This window comes from Sciurus carolinensis, chromosome 16 (genome assembly GCF_902686445.1).
Source record: "Sciurus carolinensis chromosome 16, mSciCar1.2, whole genome shotgun sequence".
NCBI classification, from domain to species: Eukaryota; Metazoa; Chordata; class Mammalia; order Rodentia; family Sciuridae; genus Sciurus; species Sciurus carolinensis.
Window position 1 is genome coordinate 34,800,722 of NC_062228.1, and position 24,916 is coordinate 34,825,637.

A 24,916-nucleotide genomic window follows, 5' to 3' on the forward strand; every position below is an offset into this window, starting at 1 on the left:
TCCAAAACTGGTAAGCTTAACCCACAAATTTAAAAAAGTCAGCAAATTCCAATATGAATAAACATGAATAAAATCATAACCTTGATACATGATTGTCTAACATGTTTGTTAATAGAACTCATTAGGTAAGAAAGGTTTATTAGAAAGTGTTGGTAAGAGATTGATTTATTTATTCATTTTGGCACCGGGATTCAACCCAGGGGTGCTTTACCACTAACTACATCCCCTTCCCTTTTTTATTTTTCAGACAGGGTCTCGCTAAATTGCTGAAGTTGAGCTTGCTAAGTTGCCCAGGCTGACCTCAAACTTGTGAGTCTCCTGCCTCAGCCTTCTGAGTCACTGAGATTTAGGCATGAGCCACCATGCCTGGCTGAGAAGAGGTTTATGAATCAAATTAGTATAAGACTAGACAAAGTCTTTCCTAATGATAACTTCTAAGGAAAAATTCCTACCAGATAGTAATTGGTCATATATGGCACATGTGTACTTGAACAAACGGGACATTTGCCTAACTCTGCAGAGAAACACACAAGTGTATAAAACTGAATATGTGGAGTATTGTCTTGGCTGAAGGAAGGCAAAAAGCAGAATATAACTAGAGTCATGTGCTTTTATCCCTTAACTAACACCCCAGAAAAAAAGAGCAATTTAGAACACACTGATAATACACAGAAAAACATAATTTCCAAAATTAAGAACTGATTCCCATACTTTATGGTAGGTGACTGAAACCATAAATATTATTCCTCTACGCTGATCAACTACACATCTCACCTGCCTTCTAAACTCCCTGTTATTACGTGGTCTGTTTAACTGCCAGTTAAAATCCCACAAATACAAAGACAACTGTTCACAGAGATTCTTGGGTGTATTCCAGAAAATTTGTTTGATACACTGGAGGTTTCTGCATGTTTTGAACCTCATGGCCTGAAATTACTTTTCTTCCTGGCAGTAACTCTAAGTTCAGCATTATTTTTAACATTAAAAATAACTCCCACAGTGCATTACTTGAAATTTCTAAAACAACTGTTTTCTTTTATATCCCTATTTCAAATAATTCATTTCTTAAGGAGAAACTTTCAGTTGCTGAGCTCCATTTAAACTTTTTGGCACAAAAATTGAGTGCAAACTCTTGTAGAAATTTTTCTTTTAGCTTGGTTGATGTCATAAACACCACTTCAAGATTCCTTATAATTATTCTGCAAAATTTTGGAGCACAGTTGTTTACAGTAACTCAAGGGTATCCTACAATATGAGAACCAACACGGAGTCACACCTGTGCCTCCATAAGGACCACAACCAAAATCATCCTCAAGAGACAACTATTTATTCTAAAGTTACTTGTTCATTTGGACAACTTGGGTAGTATCTTAACTACCTAAATCTGTTTAGCTACATCATCACTTAAAGATGTTCTAGGATTTGAAAAAAAAAGAAAAGAAAAAGAAAAAACAAAAGGACCATTTAAATGTTAACCATAAAAACTGTAGGTTCACACACACTCACAAGTTGGCTGAACAAGTTCTTGAATATTCATGGGTTATTTTTAAATATCAAATAAGAGCACAGATATTATTAGAAATATGCTAATAAATATATGTAAACACATTAAGCAATGCACTATAATTATGGAAAGTTTCCCTGGACATCAAATCCCTCTGAATATATTATAAATTCTGAAAAACACTATCTCAATCTTAAATTTTCAAAATGTATTAACCAGATAAAACTCATTTTGCCCTCTACCTTTCTATTATATCACACAGACAAAAACAAAAAGACAAAGGCTTAGCTATCTGAAGTCACAACACAAAGGGAATGCTGTAAGAATAAAAAGGGGAGCCAGTACAGTGGCACATGCCTGTAGTGCCAGAGGCTCAGAAGACTGAGGCAGGAGGATCGTAAGTTCAAAGCCTGCCTCAGCAAAAGCGAGGCACTAAGAAACTCAGTGAGATCCTGTCTCTAAATAAAATACAAAAAAGGGCTGGGGATGTGGCTCAGTGGTCAAATGCCCCTGAGGTCAAACCCTGGTACCCCACCCTCCCACCACCAAAAAAAAAAAAAAAAAAAAAAAGAATAAAAAGGAGAAATTCAGGAGCATGTAAATCTAGGTCTTACACTTAGATAAAAAAGGAATAGTGCCTCAGTCCTCCACTGCCACTCTCAGCTACACCAGTGATTTCCATTCTTGATAGGCACTCTCACCTAGGACAGTTTCCAAAAATTCAGATTTCCATAAATAGGAGTCTGAACATGTGTTTACCTTTATAATTTCTCTCCAAATCCTATTACAATGACAATTAAAATATAAAATGCATAAACCTACAAGAACAAAAGGAATGAGAAAGAAGACAATAATTGATATGAGATGCTGACAAAATTTGGAAAGCAGAAAGTGAATGGACCAAAAAATAATGAAAACTCAGCAGGCTGGAGAAAGCAGAGATGCTGCTGTCTGCAGGGCAGGGATGTGGCATCAACAGCAGGAAGTCCATCTGAGTCATGAAATCCTATCAAGGCTAGGAATGTGAGGTGTCCCTGAAAGTGTGGGTGAGGAGTGGGACTGTCTGTCTCTTTTGTGCTGATGTGACAGAATACCACAGATTGAGCAGTGAACAGAAATTTATTTGGCTCATAATTCTGGAGGTTCGGAAGTCCAAGATTGAGGGCCATCTGGGGAAGGACTTCTTGCTGCATACCACGCAGAAAGGACTGCATGGTAAGAGCCCATGAAAGACAAGGTAGGGGGCTGGATTCTTTCTTTTATCAGGAACCTACTATGATAATTAATCCACTTCCCTGAGATAATGACATTAATTCATTTGTAAAAGCAGAGTCCCCATGACCTGATCATTTCTTAAAAGGTCTCACCTCTCAACAATGTTGCATTGGAGATGAAGTTTCCAACATATGAATTTGTGGTATACATTCGAACCACAGAAGGGACTACAAATGGAAGTTTTAAAGTCCACATAAGAAACAATCCCTACTTCATACAGTGAGGACACAAACCCTGTTCAATTCATCTAAAGATGGCTGGTTTATTCTCTGGAAAATATGAACCAGTAGAGTTCCAGGCAAAGTGGGAGTAGGAGCGAAACATCATACAGAAATAGGAGGATTATGTGAACATCTACTCTTTGATGGCAGTGCTGTCATGAGCTCAGTAAGTGAAAAGTAAAACAAGGAAGATGTTTTAACTGTGTCTATTCTTCTACGCCTACCACAAATTATGGTTCTTTAATCACATTCATTTAACTCTTTTCTGGAAAGAGTTTTGGAAATGGTAGAACAGCAAATAAATCTCTTTACCGAAAGAAATCTTCAGTTCCCTGCTATTCAAGTCATGTTTGTTATGGCAAGTTATGTTCTGCATAATAGCACGGTATGACAAAGCCAAAGCCCTTTCAGTTTTCAGGCAAGAAGTTAAAACCTTACAACAGGGTAGCAAAGGAAATATGCACATCTGATTAATTCCAGTAACACAGTTCTCCTCATGTCACTACCTCCACAAGTAATGAAGAAAAAAACAATCTATATTATATGTAGTCGTGTACCTTTAAAAGAAAATGTGTCAGAAAAATGATGCACATGAAGTTCTTCCAGAGTACAAAGACCTGCTCTGGTAGTACTTAGATAGCTTGCACTTTTAAATGTGGTAGCAACCTTTTTTTTTTGTAATAACTTTCTATGTTATACATTATTCAAAGAATTAACAACTATTTGGGTGGGTAAAAAAAAAAAAATTAGATAACACCAGAACCAATATATAAGGTGTATCCTCATTACAAATGTGAAGAAGTTACTATATCCTTACAGTATTAATATTGAATATTACTCTATTTAAACTCTGCATTATTTGTAAAAGAGAACTCTCTTGATAGATCATACCAACCTTTAAGTCATTACTTACTTACTGAATGCATTTACCACTGGAGTCACATGTGCCACTGTTCCAATAATGACAGCACCATCCTCCACACCCAATTTAATTGTGTCACTCACTCTCAGGTGCCAAAACAATGTCACTAACCTTCTCCCTCAGTTATATCTGAACGGTCCAGCTTGGCTTCCTTATGCTGTCCTTCTGCAACCTTCACGGCAACGGCCCGGCAAATAGCTCCAAACTTTCTATCCAGAGAACGAACTCCTGCTTCTCTGGTGTACCTGTCAACAAAGGAAAATACTTTATTTTGCCTAAATACCACCTGTACAAACAGACAGAAATGTAATCTTTTAATTAAAGAAACAGTATGCATTTAAAAGTTTTTTTACTCTGCCTTGAGTAATGAACTTACCCACACCTAAAATGTCTTATTTAAGTAGTGTTACTTCTTAAATATTCAGATGTGTTTTCAGCCACAACTATTTCCTTTATATAGATTATCCTGAACTTTTACCCAATACCTCAAAACAAATTCTTGATCCTTCAATTTACATGGCAAAAGTAAATTTGGCAGCACTTAAAATACCATTTTTTTTATGTGTTTAAGAGTTTTCTAAAGCAAAATTAGTCAATTTAAGAAGATTCCAAATGTATTGTACTTGAAATATTGCAGAATCCAAATTGAGGCTGGTGCAGTGGTGCATGCCAGTAATCCCAGCAATTTGGGAGGCTGGGGCAGGAAGATTGTGCATTCAAAGTCAGCCTCAGCAATTTAGGGAGGCCCTAAGCAACTTCGCAAGACCTTGCCTCAAAATAAAAATATAAAAAGGGCTGGTGAAAAAAAAAAATAAAAAGGGCCAGTTAAGTGCTACCTTGGTATCAAAAAAAAAAAAAAAAAAAAAGACAAGAATCAGAAACCTCACTGCACCCTTTTTCAACTAAAGCAAAGAAAGACTATAGGACAGAAATCTAGTTTTTACTAGGGACTTTGCTAATCACCTAGGGATGCAGTGTGTTTTTATTGTGATTTTGTGAAATACTCTATATGTAGTTAAGCAGAACTGCTTAAAAAACTTACATGTTAGAGCAAATTCTATAACCCATTCCAGAAACCATTTCTGGCAACAACCAGCTTTGGATGGATTGGAATGGGCAACATTGGGCAGAGAATGCAGTCTGAATACTGGATTTGACTTAGGTAGTCAGACAAGGTAGTGAGACATATTCTAGACTTCAGAAGATTTTAAAAGTTGTGAGAAAGACACATTAAAGCAGTTGGCTTAAAAAAAGTAAAACTCATTTCAAAGGAATAAAAGGACATAAAAATAAAGGAAAGGAAGGGATGGGGGCAGGGAAGAGGAAAAACAGTAGAATTAAATGGACATAACTTTCCTATCCTTGTATTTGAATACACAACCAGGGTAACTGCATCATGTGCAACCACAAGAATAGGATAGTAATTAGAATAAGTTATACTCCATGTATATGGACAAATATGACAAAATAATATGACAAAATACATTCCACTGTCATGTGTATCTAAAAAGAACAAATAAAAGAAAATTTAAAAAGAAAAGAAAAAAGGAAAAGCATGCTCAGGTTATATTTAGTCTTACTGTTTTATATAAATTTAAATGGACCCATAAGAAGGTTGGCATAAATCAGAAGACAGTTTGATAAGCCAAACTTTTAAGATATATAGAGATATTTCATATCTCTTGAAAAACAGCAGTTATTAGAAAAGGGTGCATGAGGAATGTTTGGCAGCCTATATAACTTGCAGGATGATGCAATGGATCTGTAATACTGAGCCAGGAAAACAGTATGAGGCTATGGTAGATAAAAATTCTCAACAGGGTATATTTTCCAAACACACAATCTATAAATTAGACTAAACAATAATCAGATAATTTATGCAGTGTTTGCCACAGGCTGAAACACGTGGTAACAAACTTGGGAAAGCACCTTCTTTACTGTTTCTGTGTTAATTCTGAATATCAAAACTGAGGTTTTTTTCAGATCTCTCAAAGAAATGAAAAGGAAATCAGAATAACTTAAAACAGATGTCTGAAAGTAGCAACTCACCTCTTAAGTGAATTCAACAACTCTCAAGATTCAAGGCATAAAAAGTGTCTCTTTATTTTCCATGTGTCTGGTTCTTGATCTATCAAATTAATCCCTTAAATTACTACTATGGCAAAGTAGAAATTCTGGTTCAACAAGGTACTTATCAATGAAGATATTCTAAATTGAATCTATGAAATTCTAGCTCACACAGAGCCTTCTATAAATCAATAGCTATGGCAGTGTTGCTAGAAACTTGTTGGAGAAAGAGAAATGAATACTATAGGAAGACACTAAAAAAATCTGCTCAAACATTAATGAAGCCTCAGGATGGGTGACTAACCTGGTGATGATGGCAAGAGTAGTAACCTGAGGGATCTGAATCTGCTGAGGAGTCAGCCCATGTTGTTCCAATTGCTTTGGGATTAAGTGCCTATGGGCAATCTCTATCTTCTCCTCCTGTGTATACCCTGGAAAAGAAGGAACCCTGTTCTGTTATTATTCACATAGCTCCCACAATGCCATGCTTTTTTAGTGAATCAAATGCAGATATAACAGATTTTGTACTTGGAATGAATTTAAATATTACTTTAAAAATAAATAAATATTACTTTAATTAATACTATAATCGGAATAAGAAAATTTAATCTAAATCAGTAACTGTTAAAATTCTCGATTTTTTCACAAACAGAATAAGCATTTACTAAACAGTGTTTTGCTAATCTTTCTAGTTAAATGATACATTTCTCATAGAAAAAGAAACCTCAAACTTTAGAGAAAATTACCTCCTCATTCTCAAATGCTCTGAAATTTTAAATAGAAAAATAACACATCCTTTTTCTTTAGCATAATTTGATACATTCTTGAAAGAATTTACACACACACACACACACACACACACACACAATTTCAACTAAATAAGCAGTGGGTTTCAAGGGAATGACTCCAAAGGAGCTTTTTCTAGAACTTTAACTATAAATTTTAGCAACAAAACAAAAACTAACGTGTTCCTATAAGTTTTTTACCCCCACATATTGGAAAAAATATGTAAATACAAAATAATATATCTAAGAAATTTTATGTTCTTAGTTAGAAGCTTCATTTATTTAAATTTCTATAAGAAAAAATTCCACCAAAACTAAAGCATCCTTTGTTTAACAAAACAATATTTTAAACAAGAACTGAAAAAGCATCTTTTGAATAGAAAAAGAAGGTTAAAATGACCAAAAAAGCTAGGAAACAGGATGACCAAATCTGCCAGAGGAAGAAGGTGGCATCACCTGCCTCACCGCAGCAGCTGCCCCAATTGTTCTTCTCCACATCAGTGCAGTTTACGAATTTCCTGCCTTAATTTGGGGTTTCCAGGCAATTGAGTTGCAGTATTTGTTTATTTTAGTCTTAAAAATACACACAAGCAACTTTTATTCCATCACATTTTAAGACTATTTATAGGAATCGCAGGGCTTCCAGATAATTAAGAAATCTTACCATTCACCAAAGAGTAAAAATATATTTCAGATTACTGTGAAAAATACAATAAGATTTCATTTAGAATCTAAATGCACTTAAATTCTACTCTATTTTCATTTTACAAGTACTCTCTGACTTTTTATATCTTCTAGGGCATAATAATTCTAAGCAGTTAAAATTAGGTGAAACAGCTCAAATTTAAAAATTAGTAATGACAGGATTTTATCTTTGCACACTTTAGTGAGGAAGACATGGTTTTAAACAAAACAAAAACAACAACAACTACAACAACAACAACAACAAATATATATATATATATATATATATATATATATATATACATATACATATATATGCTGGGTGTGGTAGTACAAGCCTATAATCCCAGAAACCTAGGAGGCTGAGGCAGGAGGATCATAAGTTTGAGGCCAGTCTGGGCAATTTAGCAAGACCCAGTTTCAAAGTCAAAATTTCAAAAAAAGGGCTGGGATGGGTCAGTGGTAAAAGGCCACTGAGTTCAATCCCATGCACCAAAAATCAAATCAAATAAAAAAAATAGTAACTATGTGATCGATTCTACTAAAAAAATTTGAAACTTAAAAGCACCATGCACTTTAAGATACAAATGAGTTAAATCTGAACATGTCAAAATTTATTCATGTTGTCTTATAGAACATACACATACTCTTACCTGTTATGGTACAAACAAACAGCTTTGCTGTCCCAGATTTTTTTTTTTTAATATTTTTTTTAGTTGTTGATGGACCTTTATTTATTTATATGTGGTGATGATAATTGAACCCAGTGCTTCACACGTGCCAGGCAAGTGCTCTACCACTGAGTCACAACCCTAACCCCCCAGATTTTAACTCCATATAAAAAGCTGGTTTATATGCCTTATTCAGAACATTTGAAGATTATACACTGGCACATTAACTCCATTACTCAAAATTCCACAGCATGACTAATTTTAAAGGGTATGCTCAGAAAGGCAAGAAATGTCAAAAATAATTATTTTATTTGTGAATTAGTTACCTGGAACCTGAATGATCTCCATTCTGTCCAATAAGGCCGGTGGTATAGTAGCAGTGGTGTTTGCAGTAGCTATAAAAAGAACTTGGGAAAGGTCAAAGGCCACATTTAGATAATGATCTGTGAAGTTATGGTTTTGTTCAGGATCCAACACCTAGGGGAGAACGATAAACATTTAGACAAATTCAAAAGGTCCAATAGAAAGCTGCATAAATTGAAACACACAATATATCTGCAAGGTTGACATTTCTGCTCAACATAGTTAATTTGGTAAACAGGTATAAGACTAAAACCTGAGAATCATAATTTGCATTTCCCATACTTTAAATACTTTTTATTAATAAAACATGTTCAGTGTCAGGCACAAAGAAGCAAAAGTTACACTCTGTTCTTAAATCTATTTATTAATACCTCATCATGCAGAATTACAAGTAATCAATCCTGAAGAACCAGTTTGGTAGCACACACTATCTTAACTGCTATAGGAATATAAAGTAAATGTGTAGAGTATTTTGAAATTCTTAGGTAACAAGTAAAATAATAGTAAGTATATCCCTCCTCAAACATCAGAAAGTCTGGTATAAATTCTTCAATGGAAAGGGGAATTCCAAATAAGAGTAAACTAATGAAAATTACTATTTTGTTATGTTCTAATATAGCATAGCAAAAAATTAACTTAAAAATGCTTTAAAGCACAATCTTTCTGCTTACAATAAACATCAACAGATCTTAAAGATATTTTAATTTAACAATTAGATTCTTAAAAGAGGCTGTATCTTCTTAAGGTTACTGCTCACATGCTTCAGGTTATAGGCACACATATTACCAGGCCTACATAAGGGCCTTAAATAACAAGTACCTTTCACGTGTTCCAAATCTTAAACACACTACCCCTTTCACTTATGCAGAATTACTCTAAATAGGGTTGACATATATATTCGAAAAGGAAATAACATAACTAAAATATTTACTATAATTTTACTATAAAATAGCCTTTCCCTGTTTCTGTTCTTTTAAAGTTATACTTATTTTAAAAAATAACCAGAGAGATACAAGATGGCGGACTAGAGGGAGGCTGTGTTCCTTGTCACTCCATAACTCGGATTTCAAGCAGAGGATATCTCTTTCTCTGTGAGGCAGTCTTTGCTGCTTATCGATCCTCTGCTGTTTACCCCATTTGTCCACTGAGATCACCTGCAGTCTACCAGCATATCGATTACTTTTTGAATACAAATTGCTCACTGACTGCTGCCTATCATCTGCCATTTGCCCGTTTGCCAGCCTCTTGCCTGCCCATCGCCAGCCTTTCACCTACTCAAAACCCACTGTCTGAGGTCCACCTGCTGATTGTCCACTGGTAGCCTGTGGACTGACTACAGACCGCCAGTAGATCACCAGCTGCCTGGAAGTCCACTGTCACAATATCTGCAGATTTGGTTATAGGTGGCTGCCGCCATTTTGAGACAACAATCAGGACCTGCAGGAGCCCTGGCCCGACCAAACGAGCCCCACCTCCAGGACCCCTCAGCCCAACTGACTGCACCCTGCCTCCAGGACTCCCAGACCAACTGATTGCGCCCCACCTCCAGGACCCCTGGCCTGACCACGCCCATGCCCTGAGTTGCAGCTCCCCATTTGCCAACACATTTGGAAGCCAGTGCAGCCATCTTGGATTATTCTGGAAGTGGAAGCTCCCATCTTTAGGTGGGGCAAATCCCAACCTGAGATGCTTACTGAAGACTGGAAATTCATTGTCAGGTACCTCTCATGCATCAGGCTACTGAAGACTGGGAGGTTTGAATAGTATATGACTATTATAGTGTAGATTTTTTTTTTCTCCTTTTTGAAAATTTTTAAGTTTTTATTTTTTTATTTTTCTTGTTCTATTTTCCTTTTGTTTACCTGTTTCCTTAGAGTCTCTTTCTCCCCTTTCTCATGCTAACAACCAACTCCTTTTGATTACACTTTCACTCTTTGTATGATCTAGAACTTCTGTATACTCTTTTCTTATCCCATTAACAGTTACATTCTACACCCCTCACCACCTCTTTGTCCTCCATTAGAAACTGCAGAACTTATTGCAAATGTATTTGTTATACTGTAGATAATAACTGAACTCATCCTCTCTGTTTATTATGACAATATTGTTAACGTCTTCATAGGGGTTATTTGGTTTAGGGCTACATACTGTCTGTACTGGGTGCTGCTAATATTGATCTCCTTAAAGAAGAAGTTTTGGAAACCTGTAGGGTCACTATAAGTCTACAGGGGGGAAACTGCAATAAACACAGATATGCACTGCTAGAGGGGAAGATACATGAACAACATGAAAAACAAGTGAAGAAAATGTTCCGAACAAACCTAGATTCTATATTAATAGAATCCAGTGACAGCATAGTAGAAGAAATGTCAGAAAAGGAGTTCAGAATATACATAATTAAAATGACTTGTGAAGCCAAGGATAAGATAAGAGAGCAAATGCAGGCAATGAATGATCACTCCAATAAGTAGTTGAAAGAACAACCACAGGAAGCAAAAGATCATTTCAACAAAGAGAGAGAGATTCTTAAAAACAAACAAACAAATAAACAAGTCCTTGAAATGAAGGAAAAAATAAACCAAATAAAAAACTCAATGGAAAGCATCACCAACAGACTAGATCACTTGGAAAACAGAACTTCAGAAAATGAAGACTAAATATTTAATCTTGAAAATAAAGTTGACCAAATAGAGAAGATAGTAAGAAATCATGAACAGAACCTCCAAGAACTATGGGACATCATGAAAAGACCAAATTTAAGAATTATCAGGATTGAGGAAGGCATAGAGATACAAACCAAAGGAATGAACAACCTATTCAATGAAGTAATATCAGAAAATTTTCCAAGCCTGAAGAATGAAAAGGAAAATCAAATACAAGAGGCTTACAGAACACCAAATGCATAAAATCACAACAGATCCACACCAAGGCACATTATAATGAAAATGCCTAACATACAAAATAAAGATAGGATTTTGAAGGCTGCAAGAGAAAAGCATCAGATTACATATAGGGGAAAGCCAATACAGATATCAGATTTCTCAGCCCAGACCCTAAAAGCTAGAAAGGCCTAGAACAACACATTTTAAGCTCTGAAAGACATGGTTGCCAACCAAGGAATCCTATACCCAGCAAAACTAACCTTCAGATTTGAAGATGAAACAAAATTCTTCCTGATAAACAAAAGTTAAAAGAATTTACAAATAGAAAGCCTGTGCTACAGAACATTCTCAGAAAAATATTCCATGAGGAAGAAATGAAAAACAACACTGTAGGTCAGCAAAGGGAGGAACTACCTTAAAGGAAAAACCAATCAAAGGAGAAACCAAGCCAACTTAAAAACCAAAAATAAGCCCAAATGACAGGGAGAATACAAATCATATCTTAAAAATAACCCTGAATGCTAATGGCCTAAACTCGTTAATCAAAAGACATAGACTGGCAGAATGGATTAAAAAGAAAGACCCAACCCAACAATATGCTGCCTTCAAGAGACTCAACTCATAGAAAAAGATGTCCATAGACCCAGGTGAAAGGATGGGAAAAAACCTACCATGCACACAGACTCAGTAAAAAAGCAAGGGTTTCCATTCTTACATCAGAGAAAGTGGACTTCAAGTCAAAGTTAGTCAGAAGCGATAAAGAAGGACATTTCATACTGCTTAAGGGAACCATAAATCAGGAAGACATAACGATCATAAATATTTATGCCCCAAACAAATGGCACATCCATGTACATCAAATTCTTCTCAATGCCAGGAATCAAACAGACCACAACACAATAATTCTGGGTGACTTTAACACACCACTGTCACCACTGGAGAGATCTTCCAAACAAAAACTAAACAAAGAAACCACAGAACTCAATAACACAATCAATAACGTAGACTTAACAGACATATATAGACTATTCCATCCATCAATGAGTGAATACACTTCCTTCTCAGCAGCACAGGGATCCTTCTCTAAAATGGACCACATGTTATGCCACAAAGCAGCCCTTAGGAAATGCAAAAAAAAAAAAAAAGAAAAACAACAAAAAACAGAGATACTACATTGTGTTCTATCAGATCATAATGGAATGAAATTAGAAATCAATGACAAAATAAAAATAAAAACTATTCCAACACCTGGAGATTAATAATACGCTATTGAATGATGCATGGATAACAGAAAACATCGGGGAGGAGATAAAAAAATTCTTAGAGGTCAATGAGAATGACGATACAACGTATCAAGATCTCTGGGACACTATGAAAGCAGTACTAAGAGGAAAATTCATTGCATGGAGCACATTCAAGAAAAGAAAAAGTCAACAACTAAATGACCTAACATTATAGCTCAAAGTCCTAGAAAAAGAAGAACAGAACAACACCAAAAGTAGAGAAGACAGGAAATAATTACAATCAGAGCTGAAATTAATGAAATTGAAACAAAAGAAACAATTTAAAAAATTGACAAAACAAAAAGTTCGTTCTTTGAAAAAGTAAACAAAATAGATAAACCTTTAGCTACACTAACAAAGGAGAGAGAAAACTCAGATTACTAAAATTCATGATGAAAAAGGAAATATCACAACAGATACCACTGAAATACATAAAATAATGAGAAGCTACTTTAAAATCTATATTTCAACAAAATAGAAAATACCAAAGACATCATCAGATTTCTAGAGACATTTGCTCCTCCCAAACTGAACCAGGAGGACATACACAATTTAAACAGATCAATATCAAGCAATGAAATAGAAGAAGCGAGCAAAAGTCTACCAACCAAGAGAAGCCCGGGACCAGATGGATTCTCAGCTGAGTTCTACAAGACCTTCAAAGAACTTATACCAATACTCCTCAAAGTATTTCATGAAATAGAAAAGGAAGGAACCCTTCCAAATTCATTCTATGAAGCTAGTATCACACCGATACCAAAACCAGACAAAGACACATCAAGGAAAGAAAATTTTAGACGTATATCTATGATGAATATAGATGCAAAAATGCTTAACAAAATTCTGGCAAATCACATACAAAAACATATTAAGAAAATTGTGCACCACAATCAAGTGGGGTTCATCCCAGGGATGCAAGGTTGGTTCAACATCTGGAAATCAATCAATGTAATCAGCACATCAATAGACTTAAGGTTAAGAATCATATGATTATTTCAATAGATGCCAAGAAAACGTTTGACAAAATACAACACCCTTTCATGCTCGAAACACTAGAGAAAACAGGGATAGTAGGAACATACTTGAACATTGTAAAGGCTTTTTATGCTAAGCCCACAGCCAACATCATTCTTAATGGAGAAAAACTGAAAGCATTCCCTTTAAAAACTGGAACAAGACAGGGATGCCCTCTTTCACCACTTCTATTCAACATCATCCTTGAAATACTAGTCAGAGAAATTAGGCAGACCAAAGAAATTAAAGGGATACAAATAGGAAAAGAAGAACTCAAGTTGTCACTGTTTGCTGATGACATGATTCTATATTTAGAGGACCCCCCCAAAAAAAATCCTAGACCTAATAAATGAATTCAGCAAAATAGCAGGATATAAAATCAACATACATAACTCTAAAGCATTTTTTATTCATAAGTAATGAATCATCTGAAAGGAAAATGAGGAAAATAACTCCATTCACAATAGCCTCAAAAAAAAAAAAAAAAAAACTTGGGAATCAATCTAACCAAAGAGGTGAAAGATCTCTACAATGAAAACTACAGAACATTAAAGAAAGAAATTGAAGAAGACCTTAGAAGATGGAAAGATCTCCCATGTTCTTGGACAGGCAGAATTAATATTATCAAAATGGCCATACTTCCAAAGGTGCTATACAGATTTAACGCAATTCCAATTAAAATCCCAATAACATTTCTCATAGAAATAGAGAAAGCAATCATGAAATTCATCTGGAAGAACAAAAGACCCAGAATAGCCAAAGCAATCCTGGGCAGGAAGAGTGATGCAGGAGGTATCACAATACCAGACCTTAAACTCTACTATAGAGCAATAGTAAAAAAACACGGCATGTTATTGGCACCAAAATAGGAAGGTAGATCAATGGTACAGGATAGAAGACACAGAGATATACCCACATAAGTACAGTTATCTCATACTAGACAAAAGTGCCAAAAATATACAATGGAGAAAAGACAGCCTCTTCAACAAATGGTGCTGACAAAACTGGAAATCCATATGCAGTAAAATGAAATTAAAACCCTATCTCTCACCCAGTACAAAACTCAACTCAAAATGGATCAAGGACCTATGAATTAGGCCCAAGACCCATCACAAAACAGAAGAAAAAGCAGACTTGAATCTCTATCACATTGGCTTACTACCAGACTTCCTTAACAAGACCCCTATAGCAAAAGAAATAAATGCAAGAATCAATAAATGGGATAGATTCAAACTAAAAAGCTTTTTCTCAGCAAAGGACACAAGCAATAATGTGAAAAGAGAGCCTAAAGAGTGGGAGAAAATCTTTTCCACACACTTAAGACTCCAAAATTTATAAAGAACTTAAAAAACTTTACACTAAAAATACAAAGAACCCAATCAATAAATGGGCTAAGATACTAGGCAGACACTTCACAGAAGATATAACAAATATATGAAAAAGTGCTCATCATCCCTAGTAATTAGAGAAATGCAAATTAAAACCACCCAACAATTTCATCTCACTCCAATTAGAATGGCTATTATCAAGAACACAAGCAATAAGTGTTGGCATGGCTGTGGGGAAAAAGGCACACCCATACATTGCTGGTGGAGTTGCAAATTGGTACAGCCACTCTGGAAAGCAGTATGGAGATTCCTCAGAAAGCTTGGAATGGAACCACCATTTGACCCAGCTATCACACTCCTCGGTTTATACCCAAAGGACTTAAAATCAGCATACTACAGTGATGCAGCCACATCAATGTTCATAGCAGCTGAATTCAAAGTAGCTAGATTGTGGAACTAACCTAGATGCCCTTAATTGACGAATGGATAAAGAAACTGTGGTATGTATACACAATGGAATATTACTCAGCCATAAAGAAGAATAAAATTATGGTATTTGCGCTGGTAAATGGATGAAGCTGGAAATTATCATGCTAAGTGAAATAGGCCAAGCCCCAAAAACCAAAGGCCGAATGTTTTCTCTGATAAGTGGATGACGATATATATGGAGGGGCGGTGGCAGTGGGGGGAGAGAAGAATGAAGAAACTTTGGATGGTGTAGAGGAAAATGGAGTGGGAGGTGATGGGGGAAGGAAAGATAGTAGAATGAGACAGACAGTATTGTCCTATGTATATGTATGATTACATGAATGGTGTGAATCTACATAGTGTACAATCATAGAAATGAAAAGTTGTACCCCATTTGTGTACAATGGATCAAAATGCAATCTATGAAAAAAAATTAAAATTTAAAAAATATATCCAGTTATCCTTAATTCTAAGCTCTTTCCATATAATCTTGAATTCTGTTAAAAATTCATTATTAAAAAGTTTTTCATTATTACTGAAAATTCAGTGTTTATCTACATAACATTTTCCCAAAGACTACTTTCACAAAACTAAATCATATTTGATGTTATAAAAAAGAGGAATTTCCAAGACATCAAAGAAAACTCTTATATTCTGTAAAGAATTAAAATTAATCTCACTATCAATAATCTGTCAGTTCAGGTAAAGTAATTTTTTTCCCTTTAATTTTTAAGACACTGGGGTTTTTAAAAAGTAGAAAAATTAGTAACACAGTGTTTTTGAAATATGAATGAAGTCTTTAAAAATGCATTATAGGATATTTAAGTTATGGGGAGATAAAATTAGTGATGCCCAATTTGTCTGCCTTCATCTTTTGTTCAGGAAAACACAAAAAGAAATGCAGACTTAAAACAGCATCAGAAATACTGATCAATATTCTACCAGAAAAGAAGAAATTCTAGCAACCAGATGAAGCCTCAAGGCAAACTGGTGAGTCCATAAAGGGACAAAAATTTCACTAAAAACGCTGAAGCCATGAGTCAGGTACAGTGGTGCACACCTAATCCCAGTGACTAGGGAGGCAGGGGGATTGCAAGTGCAAGGCCAGTCTTGGCAACTGAGCAAGACCTTGTCTCAAAAAAAAAAAAAAAACAAAAACCTGAAAAAGGGATAGGAATAGAGCTCATTGACAGACCGCCTCTGGGTTCAATCCCAGGACTGGAAAAACAAACAAAAACCCTGAAGTCAACAAATCTCTGCTTCTTAACCCCACATTCAGAACAAGTGTTTCCACTGCCCAACTCACCCACATACATAGTCTGGTTTGCAGACTGATTAGACCTATTTCTTCTCTCTTCTTCCCAGTTAAAAGGGCCTTCTATCAAACCTAGGGCTATGATTCTTACCTAACAAAGCATGTCTGGGAATGGAAGTATCTGTGATATGACACCTTATTCCTAGAAGCATGGAGTCCGGCTAGGGGTGGGGGTGGGGGTGAGGAGGATGTCTACCAAGAACTGTTCTTCAACGATAATTTCTACCAAGGGAGGAACGACTGATGTTTATAGGCAATCCAGGAATATACCTGCTCATTATAGATGACTGTAATGACTTTAGGTTATGGTAGTATGGTTATGTAATGTAACAATCTACGCATTTTAGATTTAGAAACTGAAATATTTACAAAAGACATGATGTCTGGAACTGGCTTGAATATCTTCAAAATTTAGAATGCACAGAAAATATGTAATGTATATATAAATGAAGCGCAACAAAATAAACACCTGTGAATCCACTCCCAATTGAGGTCACATTTGTATTTATGTTTAGAACAGTAGAAAATGACCCATCCTAAGCACAAGTAGAAAGTATTAGTATGAATATTGATCACATTTATCTAAAAATATCAGAAAAAAATTATCTTTTTAAATAATATATAAACGAAAGTGATGGCCTCCCTTGGTATGCACATCATATAAGTGAGGTAAGTAAGAAAAGGACAGAAATTCTGTTACATGAAAGGCTGATTGTGGTGCCCATGCACAACAGCTTTCACTGTAACTCACAGATGGTCCATATGTGTCTGACCAAGTGTTCTCATACATGCAAATGGAAAAACAGAGTGGTTTAAAAAGATTACTGTGCAATATCATTAAAGATAATATATGTAAACGTATGAACAATAAGAGAAAATAGGAGTTGACACTTTCATTTCCAAAATGTGTTGATAACCACATTACAAAGTTAAAAGTTATTTAATTAAAGCACATTGCTTTGACTAAAAATATAATTATTAGTACATAAATACTTTGTATGTGTCTGTGTGTATGGAGAGCTATATATGTATACCTCCTTTGTTATGGACTGAATAGTGCTCCCTAACCCCCAGTGTAACTATCTGGAGACAGGAACTTTAAGAATATAATTTAAGGTTTAATGAGTTTAAGAGTGAGGCTGTAATTCAATGCAGCTGGTATCCTTATAAGAAGACAAAGACGTCCCCAGCTGAAAGCAAATGAGATGCAAATGATACATTCAGAATATGGCAAAAAATGTATGTCATGAACCTTTGAAATGAATACATGAAAATTAGTAAAAACAAGAATATGAACTCTTTATCTGCCAAAGACCCACAGTACTTTCTATGTGACACAAAAGCCCATGAGCTCCATGGGAGTATCTCTACAGATACACTCCCTTCAGGAGCTGGTGGCAAGAAAGTCAGTGGGTCAGCTCCATGACAAGAGCTGAGACCACCCTCCCCAGTGGCATGGATGCCATAACACACTGCAGCCAAATTTTACCAGTTTTGTCTAATCCTTATTTCACTCACTTCCTACTATCTGCTCTTTACCATGAGTCCTTTATTCCTGAATGAGTCCTATTTGGTACTCTTTATGAGACAGACTACAAATTCTGATTATTTGTAGAGTTAGGAATGTTGTATAACATGGTAAAGTAGATTTAAACACTATTATTAAGATATTTTGCCATTTAAATTGTATGCCTTTCTAACTTCAAATGTCTGCATAAAATGAAAATAATTCATTTTATGAATAGATGAAATGGAGTTGACCACTGATAGGAGTTCCCACATTACTTTTTCCACAGATAATTCATTTCCTGACTAATTATATAATAACTTGAATACTGAATGTTAACCTTTTTCCAAATGACAGGAGATAAAAGTTAGTTGATTATCTTATCAGTTTTAGTTTTCCTTAAAATTTTCCTGTATTGCTTATCAGAAGAAATTAGAAGAGTAGTATACTAATATTAATGGAAATTCTGGGCATATTTGTTTAATTGGAATGAGTTTTCCATGGATACACGTGCTTGATCTTTTATTTTCTGTGCTCATGGTCACATTTTTTGTTCAAAGAGTTGTTGCTAGTTTATATGATGGAATTAAATATATTCTGTGTATAAAAAAAAAAGACAAAGACCCCAGTGATGCATGTGCATAGAAGAAAGACCATCTGTAAGCTGAGGAGAGAGGCCTCAGAGAAACCAAACCTCCTAACACCTGATTTTGGACTTCCTATCCAGTCTGGGGTATTTTGTTACAGCAGCCTTAACGGATTGACACAACCCTTATTTTACATATATATGCAAATATATATTTTATATTACATTACGTGTGTGTGTGTATTCTGAAATTCTTTTACTGATGGGATATATGAGCAAACATATGGTACAGACCACAAAGAAGTCTCAAATACATAAAAGGACTCAAAACACAACACACACACAAATCTTTGAAAAAAAAATAATTTGATGTTATATTCCATCTGAACAAGAGATAAACCAAAATAAAAGGGTCAGAAGTAAGTACTGAAATAATTTAAGCACAGAATTAAAACTACATGTGAGAGAAAGCACTTCTAGAATCACAGAGTAAGGAACTCTGAAAATTTGCTTCTCCATAAAAACAACAAAAGCACTGGCAAACATTGTCAAAATCAACTTTTTAAAAATGTTACACATTAACTTCAATGATATGAGGAGTATGTATTCAAGTGAAACAGCTAGATCTGCATAAACTGGGCAATCTTTATGGTTTTTCAACTTGCTTTATTTCAATCCCCTCTCCAAAGTTCACAGTAGCCTTGAAAACCAACAGCCTCATAACCATAGTAGCTATGAAAACACATAGCTTAGCAACCATTGTAAGACACAGAATAGGATTAGAGCTCTCTAAAGTCCCTATCCCCAGATAAATATAATTACTTTGACCTATATGGCAGTTCCTTGGAAAAGATTCTTATATTTATTTGACTTGACTTAGAGAACACTCTGTGCAAACGGTTCTATCCCAGGACATCTGCCAAAACAACCAGTGGCAATTGTTTAATATTGCAGCTGCCCCAGACAATACCAGTTGGTATTAAGAAAAGAGTAATCAAAAAACTTAAAGGGGACTACGGCTCTGTCTGTGGTAGGGGCTTGCCTAACATGGCGCCCCAGCACTGCACACACACACACACACACATACACAAAAGCAAAAACAAAAACAAAAACCAATTTAAAACAAGGTTGGGGTGAAGTAGTGGGAGTGAGATACTTATGCAGGGAATGAGGAGGGTGATGGGATGCTTCTGGGAAGAACACAAGGTCAGGCTCCTAGCACTAGAGGGATGACAGGGAGGCACAAATTGGAAATAAAGTCTTACAAGAGAGCTAAATGAGCATCTGCTGGTACGAACAAGTATACCAAGAGGCAACCATTGGTTCCGGGTCAGACAATGAAGCACTGGGTCATCCCCTAGGTAAGAGAAGGCACACTGTAAACATCTGTATTCAGCTCTCCCCTTTTTTTTTTTTTTTTTTTTTTTTTTTGCAGTGCTGGGGATCGATCCCAGGGCCTTATGCTTACAAGGCAAGCACTTTACCAACTGAGCTATCTCCACAGCCCCCCTGTATTTCTTAATAGGGCAACCCCAATTTAGTTGGTTCCTCTCAAAACAGGTTCATATTAAACTATCTTTCCTAAATTTTATGTAGAATTTATAAAAATGGGCCCCAATAAACTTCAAAATTAACATTCTTAGACAATATATTAAACAGTAAAATTACAACTAAAACATAAGCCCTTGAATCAAGGTAGAAGTCAAAATGATAACTGCAGGCTGTTTAGAATAGAGTTTAGAACATGGAGAGACTTCTATCATCTACCTTAAGGTTCTAAAGGTCCCTAGTATGCTGTATTTTAGTTTTCATTCATTTTAAAATATATTCAAATTTCCCTTGTGTTTTCCTTGATCCTTTGTGTTAATTTCCATATATTTATGACTTTTCCAAATATGCTGTCATGAGCTTCTAGTCTCACACCACTGTTACAGAACACACTGTACACTTTCATCTTCTAAGTGTATCTTAAATTTATTTAAAAACAACATTCCATGTAAGCTTGAGAAGAATATGTATATTGCTGATATTAGGTAAAGTGTTCTGTGGATGTGTGTTAGATTAGCTGGTTTATGGAATTCAAGTCTTCTATTTCTGGCTTGGGTTTCTGACTAATTTCAACTACTACTGAAAGTGGGGCACTAACTTCACAAACTATTATTGTTGAATTGTCCATTTCTCCCTTCAGTTCTATCAGTTTGGGTTATATGTATTTAGAGGCTGTGTTGTTAGGTGTGTATGTGTTTACAATTGTTATATATTTCTGATGGATTAATTCTTTCATCATGAGATAATGTTCCTCTTTATCTTTAGCAACATTTTATTTCACAGTTGATTCTGCCTAATATTAGTAAAGCTATTCCAATTTGCTTATGGTTACTGTCTACATGATATGTCTTTTGCATCATTCTACTTTCTGCCTACCTGTGTTTTCAACTCTAATTGTACATCTCTTGCAGATGGCACACAGTTCAATCTTTAGTAATCCATTCTGCCAATTTCTGCCTTTTGATTGAATAGTTTGGCCTATTTAACCTGTTTAATTGTTATTACTGGATAAAGTCTGTCATTTTATTTTTGTTTATGTCTCATTTCTTTTTTGATACTTTTAACTTCTTTAATGCTTCCTTTGGCATTTAAGTGAATGTTTCATAGTGTAATATTTTAATTTGTCTTGAGTTTTTTCTCAGTAAACATTTTTAAATTGTTTTCTTAGTGATCTACAGTGTACCATATACATCTTAAATGTACTGAAATCTACTTGAGATTATTAATAATTTAATTCCAGTGAAACATGAAAATGTTACCCCTATATAGCTCAACTCCATCTATCTCTTTATGCTATTATTGTTAAACATATTACATCTGTGCATGTTTCAAATCTGATGATATATTTTATAGCAATTTTATAAAATTTAATGTCTATGGGAGAAGTCAAGAAAAGGAAAGCAAGTATATATTAGTGGAATTTGTGATATTAACCTTTTTATTTACATTTATAGTTCTCTTCATTGGTTCTTGTGGATTTGAGTTATCTTCATCATTTCATTACCTCCAGTACAGTCTTGCTTCTACCTATCTTCTTTGTGCTGTTGTCAAATATATCACTTTTTATATGTATTGACTCAATTATATACACACTATTTTATATATCTGCTTTTTTTGTGTCTATGTGTGTAGCACTGGGTTCTTAATCCAGGGACGTTCTACCTCTGAACTACATCCTTTGGCCTTTTTTTTTTATTGTAAACAAATGGGATGCATTTTGATTCTCTGTACATGGAGTAATGCATACCATTCATGTAATCATAAATTTACACAGGGCAATGTTGTTTGATTCATTCTGCCATTTTTCCCCCCTTCCCACCCACCCCACCCACCCCTCTTTTCCCTCTATACAGTCCTTCCTTCCTCCATTCTTGCCACCCTCCCTAACCCTAACCCTAAACCTAACCCTAACCCTCCCACTCCCCATTATATGTCATCATCTGCTTATCAGCGAGATCATTCGTCCTTTGGTTTTTTGAGATTGGCTTATCTCACTTAGCATGATATTCTCCAATTTCATCCATTTGCCTGCAAATGCCATAATTTTATCATTCTTTATGGCGGAATAATATTCCATTGTATATATATGCCACAGTTTCTTTATCCATTCATCAACTGAAGGACATCTAGGTTGGTTCCACAATCTGGCTATGGTGAATGAGCAGCAATGAACATTGATGTGGCTGTATCTCTGTAGTATGCTGATTTTAAGTCCTTTGGTTATAGGCCGAGGAGTGGGATAGCTGGGTCAAATGGTGGTTCCATTCCAAGCTTTCTGAGGAATCTCCATACTGCTTTCCAGAGTGGCTGCACTAATTTGCAACCCACCAGCAATGTATGAGTGTACCTTTTTCCCCACATTCTCGCCAACACCTATTGTTGCTTGTGTTCTTGATAATCGCCATTCTAATTGGGGTGAGATGGAATCTTAGGGTGGTTTTGATTTGCATTTCTCTTATTACTAGAGATGTTGAACATTTTTTCATATATCTGTTGATTGCTTGTACATCTTCTTCTGTGAAGTGTCTGTTCATTTCCTTAGCCCATTTGTTGATTGGATTATTTGTATTCTTGGTGTAGAGTTTTTTGAGTTCTTTATATATTCTGGAAATTAGCGCTCTATCTGTAGTATGAGTGGCAAAGATTTTCTCCCACTCTGTAGGCTCTCTTCACATTGCTGAATGTTTCCTTTGCTGAGAGAAAGCTTTTTAGTTTGAATCTATCCCAGTTGTTGATTCTTGCTTTTATTTCTTGTGCTATGGGAGTCCTGTTAAGGAAGTCTGATCCTAAGCCAACAAGGTGAAGATTTGGACCTACTTTTTCTTCTATAAGATGCACGATCTCTGGTCTGATTCCGAGGTCCCTGATCCATTTTGAGTTGAGTTTTGTGCAAGGTGAGAGATAGGGGTTTAATTTCATTCTGTTGCATATGGTTTTCCAGTTTTCCCAGCACCATTTGTTGAAGAGGCTATCTTTTCTCCATTGCATATTTTTGGCTCCTTTGTCTAGTATGAGAAAATTGTATTTATTTGGGTTTATGTCCATGTCCTCTATTCTGTACCATTGATCTACCTGTCTATTTTGGTGCCAATACCATGCCTTTTTTGTTACTATTGCTTTGTAGTAGAGTTGAAGATCTGGTATTGCGATACCCACTGCTTCGCTCTTTCTGCTGAGGATTGCTTTAGCTATTCTGGGTTTCTTATTCTTCCAGATGAATTTCATAATTGCTTACTCTATTTCTGTAAGGTACGTCATTGGGATTTTAATTGGAATTGCATTGAATCTGTATAGCACTTTTGGAAGTATGGCCATTTTGACAATATTAATTCTGCCCATCCAAGAACATGGGAGATCTTTCTATCTTCTAAGGTTTTCCTTAATTTCTTTCTTTAGTGTTCTGTAGTTCTCATTGTAGAGGTCTTTCACCTCTTTTGTGAGATTGATTCCCAAGTATTTTATTTTTTTCGAGGCTATTGTGAATGGGATAGTTTTCCTAACTTCTCTTTCTGAAGATTCATCACTTATGTATAAAAACGCACTGGATTTATGAGCATTGATCTTGTAACCTGCTACTTTACTGAATTCACTTATGAGTTCTAAAAGTTTCCTGGTGGAATTTCCAGTTTCCTCTAAATATATAATCATGTCATCAGCGAACAGGGATAGTTTGAGTTCTTCTTTTCCTATTTGTATCCCTTTAATTTCATTGCTTTGTCTAATTGCTCTGGCTAGAGTTTCAAGAACGATGTTGAATAGAAGTGGTGAAAGAGGGCATCCCTGTATTGTTCCAGTTTTTAGGGGGAATGCTTTCAGTTTTTCTCCATTAAGAATGATTTTGGCTGTGGACTTAGCATAAATAGCCTTTACAAAGTTAAGGAATGTTCCCACTAGCCCTATTTTTTCTAGTGTTTTGAGCATGAAGGGATGCTGTATTTTATCGAATGCTTTTTCTGTATCTATTGAAATAATCATATGATTCTTAACTTTAAGTCTGTTGATATGGTGAATGACATTTATTGATTTCTGGATGTTGAAGCAACCTTGCATCCCTGGGATAAAACCCACTTGATCGTGGTGTACTATCTTTTTAATTTATTTTTGGATGCGATTTGCTAAGATTTTGTTGAGAATTTTTGCATCAATGTTCATTAAGGATATTGGTCTGAAATTTTTTCCTCGATGTGTCTCTGTCTGGTTTAGGTATCAGGGTGATATTGGCTTCATAGAACGAGTTTGGGAGGGTTCCCTCCTTTTCTATTTCATGGAATACTTTGAGGAATATTGGAATGAGCTCTTCTTTAAAGGTTTTGTAGAACTCGACTGAGAACCCATCTGGTCCCGGACTTTTCTTTGTTGGTAGGCTTTTGATGACCTCTTCTATTTCATTGCTTGAAATTGATTTATTTAAGTTGTGTATGTCCTCCTCGTTCAGTTTAGGTAATTCATATGTCTCTAGAAACTTGTTGATGCCTTCGAGGTTTTCTGTTTTG

General features: G+C 35.4%; 1 protein-coding gene across 1 annotated transcript in view; it reads right to left on the reverse strand.

Moving 5' to 3' along the window:
• The window catches only part of Lonp2 (lon peptidase 2, peroxisomal), a 116,136-nt gene that overhangs the window by 39,102 nt on the left and 52,118 nt on the right, over positions 1–24,916 (reverse strand). Inside the window, exons 9-11 of the mRNA XM_047528661.1 lie at positions 8,456–8,606; positions 6,294–6,420; positions 4,034–4,167 (exon numbers count right to left, since the gene is read on the reverse strand). Coding sequence (XP_047384617.1) covers positions 4,034–4,167; positions 6,294–6,420; positions 8,456–8,606 — 412 coding nt within the window. The remainder of the gene's footprint in view (positions 1–4,033; positions 4,168–6,293; positions 6,421–8,455; positions 8,607–24,916) is intronic.